Source organism: Citrus clementina, unplaced genomic scaffold (assembly GCF_000493195.1).
Source record: "Citrus clementina cultivar Clemenules unplaced genomic scaffold, Citrus_clementina_v1.0 scaffold_7, whole genome shotgun sequence".
Lineage (NCBI taxonomy): Eukaryota > Viridiplantae > Streptophyta > Magnoliopsida > Sapindales > Rutaceae > Citrus > Citrus x clementina.
Window position 1 is genome coordinate 18270623 of NW_006262075.1, and position 7720 is coordinate 18278342.

Here is a 7720-nt window from a genome sequence, read left to right on the forward strand (position 1 = left end):
CAATCAATTAGCGAAGATTAAGAGAATATTGAAATTATTAATGGCGTTTCCATCATCATCAATCAAGTAAATTACTGTCACATGCGCCAAATTGATTTATTGCAAAGTTGTTGCTGATGTCCCGTGTGTTGTTGCTCACTTATTGATAAGATTGTGAAAGATCTATGTTACATATAATTGTTTCTCCCGTTTCCTTCTGATTTTTATTTTCATTTTTATTTTATTTATTCATTTATTTATTTTTTATTTTTTTGCACCCACTAGTTTCAGTAAAACAAGCAAGAGTTTGAAAGAAGGCCGGTAAGCCACTTTCATGGACCAAAACAAGCAATAGCCTCCCTTTTTTGATAAAAGCACCACTCATAATCTGATCACAGCCCCACTAATGAATAGGGACAATCGTATTATTGTGTGAGTCTATGAGCTAGGTGTTTGGACTTCGGACAGACAGGACTAGGGCTCCGTTGGCTGGTTTTCATATATATATGGGTGAGTGTATGTATGTATGTATGTATGTATGTATGTATGTATGTATACACACACATAACTTTCAATACTAATGTTTATTTTTTTATAATCAATGCCTTCGCAACTAACCCAAATCATTTTTATTATATAAGAGATGATCTAAAGTTTTATTTCTATACTTCTAACATATTTGCTTCTATTTATATTTGGAGAGACATCGTGCTTACCAACAATTCAAGTAAGATTATTTACCCACCAATTTTGGAAGGACAGTAGAAGTTCCTGTTAGGAAATTGAGCTTCCTCCCAAGATCACTCTAAGCAATTTGTCAAGCAACAAATTAACAGAAAAAATTTAATGGAGAATACACCAATCACACAACACAAGATTTACGTGGAAAACTCCAAATCCGGAGAAAAACCACGGCCGTTGTCAAAAAGACAACCAGAGAAAAAATATTCACTATGTGGAAAATTATTACAACCACACTCTCAGAAATAATTTTCTCTCACCTAAGCCCCAAATACACCCCAAAGAAATACTCTCTGAATGAAGAAAAGAAGCCGAGGATTAGATGCAAAAAACCAAAAATGGGGAGCTTTCTTTATATAGCCAAAATTGGCTATTATTTTAATATTTTCTTTATTCTTCTCGTGGCTTCTTCAAAGCCGTGTTCCAACATTTTTCTTTCTTCCATTTTGGCGTTTCAACCATCATTTGTCAAGATCAACTTCTGCAACATCTTCTTCATTCTTCCTTGGCGGTCCCTTCAACATTTGCTGCATCAACGCTTCTAGATGTAGCTTCTAGAAGTTGCAGCCAAAAACTTTGACATTCTCCCACTTGGAGATTTGATTGAGAACCAATCAATCTTCACACCAAGTTTATTATTTTCCTCACCATAGAGAATTATCATACCCCACCATAAAAGAGTATACCACTTAGAATTAATTACCAATTCTAAGAATTTTACGTCGGCACATGTCGAAATATCCTGCTGAAATTTATGGTGCAACTTCCATGTTGGCCTTCCTGGAAGTTTGTCAGCCATCGACATAAATTCCACCACACACCCTGCATCAATGCCAACCATGCCTTGTGTGTAAATCTTGTGGACCCGCTAGTAGTAACATATCCCCTTTCATGGTACTAGCGGTATACCATGAGGATGTCATCATCATCCATTTTACAAGGGATCATCGTCTCCCACGATGATGAGAGACTTACCACTAGCAATACTATCAGTATCTGATCTGGAGCCACTTGCCGATCCTGCTCCATTTCTACTATGACAATCTCTTTTTAAGTGCCCCGATTGTCCACACCCCCAGCAGACTCCTTTCTTCTTAGATTTATCTTTCTGCCAATTCCCTACAACTGCCAAAGCCGAGACATCTATAGTTTTAGTACTTTCACCACCCAGTCTCCTTTCTTCTGAGAGTAAAGTACTAGTAACTTCTTCAAGATCTACTGTCTCCTTCCCATACATCAAAGTAGGTAACAAGTGTTTGTAGGAAGTTGGAAGTGACCATAGTAACCTAAGCGCCTTGTCCTCATCTTCAATTTTAACTCCAATGGCTTCTAGTTCTGACACAATACCATTGAGAACACTGAGGTGATCGGAAATTTTTGTACCTTCAGCCATTCGCAGTGTGTGAAATCGCTCCTTCAGGTACAATCGATTTGAGATGCTCTTTGTCTGATACAACTTTTCTAGCTTCTCCCAAAGTTCTTTCGCTGTAGGAATTTTTCCTACATTTGCAAGAACATTCTTTGCTAGACACAGTCGTATGGCACTTGCAGCTCTATCATCTAATTCTTCCCAATCTTCATCACTTATACTAGTTTTTCCAGAGCCACTACTGGAAGCAGGGGATGGCTTCCCCTTCAATGCCTTGTGTAACCCAGATTGAATTAACACATCTTTGACTTGAACTTGCCACAAGCCAAAGTTAATTCTCCCATCGAATTTTTCTATTTCAAATTTCACCGGACTTGAAAATTTCAATCCTGACATATTTGCTTTGCAGATAAGCTTTTACTCTTCACCACAGACTGTTTGGATTGGCTCCCACTGCTTCACGTGAATAGTACTGTATACGTGAACAGTACCGTATACGTGAACAGTGCCCCAACACCAAAACTTAAATCAATGGCTCTGATACCACTGTTAGGAAATTGAGCTTCCTCCCAAGATCACTCTAAGCAATTTGTCAAGCAACAAATTAACAGAAAAAATTTAATGGAGAATACACCAATCACACAACACAAGATTTACGTGGAAAACTCCAAATCCGGAGAAAAACCACGGCCGTTGTCAAAAAGACAACCAGAGAAAAAATATTCACTATGTGGAAAATTATTACAACCACACTCTCAGAAATAATTTTCTCTCACCTAAGCCCCAAATACACCCCAAAGAAATACTCTCTGAATGAAGAAAAGAAGCCGAGGATTAGATGCAAAAAACCAAAAATGGGGAGCTTTCTTTATATAGCCAAAATTGGCTATTATTTTAATATTTTCTTTATTCTTCTCGTGGCTTCTTCAAAGCCGTGTTCCAACATTTTTCTTTCTTCCATTTTGGCGTTTCAACCATCATTTGTCAAGATCAACTTCTGCAACATCTTCTTCATTCTTCCTTGGCGGTCCCTTCAACATTTGCTGCATCAATGCTTCTAGATGTAGCTTCTAGAAGTTGCAGCCAAAAACTTTGACAGTTCCTGCAATTACAAAATTCGATCCCACTCCCTCAACACTGTTAACACAAGACGGTTGCATTTAGGTTCACTCTTTTTTTATTATTATAATAATGTTGTGTATTATTAAATGTTAATTAAGGGTCTTTTGTGAGTCCAAATTTAAACAATGAGGATGCATTAAACACAATGTATTAATTATATTATTTAATGCAGGTATATTATGTTAATATTGTATTATAATAATATTGACTTTATTTAATATTACATTGTACTATATTCATTTTATATTAATATTATTTAAATTTATCATTAAATTATTCTTTTACATTGATTATAAGTATAATAATAGTATTATTGCATAAAATAATATTATAATATAATTTATAATTTTATTTATTATAATGAAAATTAAAATAGAAATAAATATATTTAATACTTCGTTTGAGCCAAAAATTGGTGCATTACAGAGACCTGAGTGGAACTCAAGTTTGTGTAATACTCAAGTTTGGTGCTTCTAAAATTTCCAATTACAAACATATTAAACAATAAATTAACGTGAACAGTTATAAAATACAGTGTAACATTATATTTTCCAAACACACCCGATAGAACAGTTCCAGCCTCTAATGAGCATGGAAGTACCACACCAATAAAAGCAACAACCAGTGAGCATTTTAAATACATGAGTTTTTCACACATAATCAGATTACACGGATGAGCAAGCTTCTCGCACAAGACACTGAAAGCCGATGCATCTAATAAATAAACATTACGAGTCCACACAGTTGCAAGCACTCCTGTGGTTCTCTTCTGTTTCAGAGATTTAAAAAGGCTATTAATCAAACAGGTTTTGCAATGCAATAATAATCGATTATGTGAGTACAGAAATAATAAATGAGTAATGGTATTTAAACAAAAATATCAGACAAAACGCTGACAAGATCAACTGTAAAACAGATTAACAGAGTAAAGCAGATCAGCTTTACCGTTACTTATATTAGCATTCTGTTAGGTTTAAGTTTTTTAGCATCATCGGATACAGTTATGAAGACATACAGTTTTTTTTTTTTTTTAAATTCAAGCCAAAAAACGGCGAATCAAAGTCTCAGAATTCGTAGAAAATTAAATTAAAAAGAGGTTATGCAATTGCAACGTACCGATAACAAGAAAGAAAGATAAATTTCACCTGAACATCTCGTCAATCACATGATGCTGCAGGCATTGGGGAGATCTTCCATTAAGGCACTACAAAAGTTGTGAAGCAGCATTAGATCTAACACAATAAAAGCATTCGATGAATTCAACATTCATCTGTTATACATTGAACGAACTAATTAATTAATAATACCATATATTTTATATATGTTATGACTCCACCGGTGCTCATTGAACTGACATTTGAATAAAAAGATCTAACACAATGGAAATAAAAATGACTCAATACTACAATCCGGCACAAGTTTTGAATCAACACTGTAATCCCGCATGCGCTTTATCACCATTGCATCAGCTTTAGGCTCTCCATCATTTATTTTTCTAACACACTGTAACAAGTTTATAACATTATGGAGTACCTTTTCATTACTGACGCTTCATATGTGTAACATGGCTCCAGTTCGTTGCTGTTAGGAAAATCTGAGAATCGGATGAATTTTGAACTGAAAACATCCTTAGTGGCATCATCATCCCACGCCAGTTGGTTCCACCATTCTTCTCCTCCTATCAAAACTGTATTTCTTTTCCCACTCTGAGAGTTCAAAGGGAGTTTTTTGAGATTTTGGCACTGACTTACATATATACTTTCGAGGGAAGGAAAGGCCATGGCGCTGCCGCATATACTCCTCAGTTCTGGAAGACCATTCAAATTCAGTTGCTTAAGATGAGTGAATCCAATTATGGGCTCCTCAGCTTGATGATTAGCAATTATTTCTTCTAGTAAGGGACAGTTAGTTGCAAATAAGAATCGAAGGAGAGGAATTTTGACAAGGCATGTCAAATATTGCACGGAACAATTGCTGATAAATAGATCTTGAAGGTTCTGAAAATCGCCATCGTGCAGCATTGTTGTGATAGATGATGTTGAAGATGATTCTGGGGTCTTGATGATCAGTCTTCTGATACAACTCTGTAACTTAGAGGATGATTGGAATTTCTTCCTAGACTCAAGAGTTGATAAGACGACACTTACATCTTGAATGTGTTTCAAGCTCTCCAACTCAAGCAGTGACGAGACACTAACACCAAAGACGGATGACTTGTCTTTGTATGATTTATAGTGAACAGTTGGTACCCTGCTGAAAACCTGTAAAGCTGAAAGCTCTGATAACAGTCCTTTCGGAATTGCCTTCAGTTTCTTAGTACCATCTAGCAGTAGGATTATCAGTTTACAGCATCCCTTAATCTCAATTGGCAACTCTGATATAACTGTATCTGACAGATTAAGATACCGCAGGTTAATCAGTTCACCCTTCTGCATAGGCAACTTTGTCAAGTTCCCATTCCGTGACCACTCAAGAACTCTCAAGGCAGGCATCGATTGAAAGAACCATTCTGGGAGTTCCTTCATACTAGCATACCTTACGAGCAGAGTTAAGAGACGGGGACAAGAGGGCGGCGCTGTGGTGAGGGATTTTTTAAAAAATCTCCATAATGAGAATGGTCTCGGTGCGAGGGATGTAACTAAAAAACTCCACAACGATACTCGTACAGCCTCATTCCAGGTAACACTTTGTTGTTCTATAATCAACTCATCATTTTCAGGCTTTGAAGCCAAAATCTTGTTGCCCTCATCTTGGGAAGCTATCCACAAAGCCAAATCCCGAAGCAGATCATGCATCTTAACATAATTTCCAAAGTAAGTTTGAACCTCTTCCAATAGACAAACACCTATCAGACTATCAATTATACATTTGCCTTGCATTCGAGCAACAGCAATATTATGAGAACCACGTAAAAGTCCCTCTCCAATCCAAAGATCAACAAGTTCATCTTTCCTAATAAGTTGGTTCTTTAGGAATAGCGAACAAAATAAAAAACAAGTTTTGTGGGTTTCACTGCGCAGGTGATCGTAGCTGAACTTCAAACGAGGAAGGATAAGGTCCCCCATACCTGGAAATTCGGCCGGATAATTTCTCAATTCCACAACTGCATTTTCCCACGCATCACGGTTTCTTCTATTCGCCATGGCTCCTCCAATAGTGATAAGAGCAAGCGGCAACCCTCCACACAGGTCGGCCACAGTTTCAGCAAGTTCTAGAATATCAGGATGGGAGTTGAGTACATCGTCCTTCACCATGAGTCGGAACAAATTCCATGCATCATCTGGAAGCAAACAATCGACTTTAAATTTCATTTGATCACCCATCGCGTTGCACGCGTCCTCCATTATGGTTGTATATACTATTTTCGATCCATTTTGAACAGGAACACCCGCTTCAGCTAAATTTATTGGTCCTCGTAAGTCATCCAGCAACAAAGCGAACCTTCTCTGGCTTAACCTCTGGAATATTTCTGCTGCCCTACCTTGCTGATTTTTGTTATCCCACACTTCATTCGGTATCGCTAGTCTGTATTTTAAAACTAACTGAATTGTCTCAATATTTATTACATCTGTGTGCGACTCAACCAAAATCACCCGATCAAAGTTACGCCCGGCATTGCTGAACTTGTGGTTGAGGTTTCTTAACAGGGTAGTCTTCCCCACCCCTCTTATCCCATACAAGCAGATGATTCTCACACTATCGTCTTGAACGTATCCCCAAACTTCATTCAGTCTAGATTCCATGCCCACAGTGATTTCCTCTGGTAACATCTCCACAACAGGCGGAGGCGGCGGATCGGCAACATCTTGGAATCCATTCCCGGTTTCTATTAATCCCGGCAAAACGTCGGTCATCCTAACTACTTTTGAACTAACACTGTATGCCGAGTAACAATTCCAGGAACAATGACCTCGCAAGCATAGCTTTGCTTTCTCATCTACACCTCTCTGCAAAAGGGAATTCACTCTCTGGTTTCTGTCATCATCTTGTACATATCCCAACCAGTGTAACACTGTCGGTCTAGGCACGTAACCATCTTGTCTTGCTTCCTGGACCCTTCCATTGACTCCACCATAGACGCCTTGGAGTTCACCTTTTTTCCCGCTCAAAGTATTTACTTTTTCTTCGAGATCACGGATGTAACCGTAAACATAGAAAGAGCACAGGAAGCAATCCCTCAGAATGGTCCAGATGTCGCCCAAAATCATGATTTTGGAAGGCTACGAAGACAGAAACTGAGAAATATTGGAAAAAGGCGTCCAGTTAAAATCTTGCTTAAGTCAATTGGGAACGAAGAATATTGAGAAATGACTAAGGGGTGATTAGTTTCTGAGGTGGAAGAGAACGAAAAAGGTTGGTTATATACATACACGAATAAACACCATAATTGATCAATTTCACCACTAAGGATCCTTCTCATTATTATAATCTGAGCACAACTTTTAAAATTTTAGAATTTTGTTATTTAGGTATTCCTGATATTTTTTTTTTGTTTTTTTTAGTTATAGT

At 37.4% G+C, this 7720-nt stretch overlaps 1 protein-coding gene across 1 annotated transcript; it reads right to left on the bottom strand.

Moving 5' to 3' along the window:
- Positions 1-4372: 4372 nt before the first annotated feature.
- LOC18036332 (probable disease resistance protein At5g63020) lies at positions 4373-7419 on the bottom strand. Its single transcript, XM_006427885.2, has 2 exons — positions 4745-7419; positions 4373-4415 (listed from the first exon to the last, which is right to left on the bottom strand). The coding sequence occupies exons 1-2, from the start codon at positions 7417-7419 to the stop codon at positions 4373-4375; spliced, it is 2718 nt and encodes a 905-aa protein (XP_006427948.2).
- Positions 7420-7720: the final 301 nt, after the last annotated feature.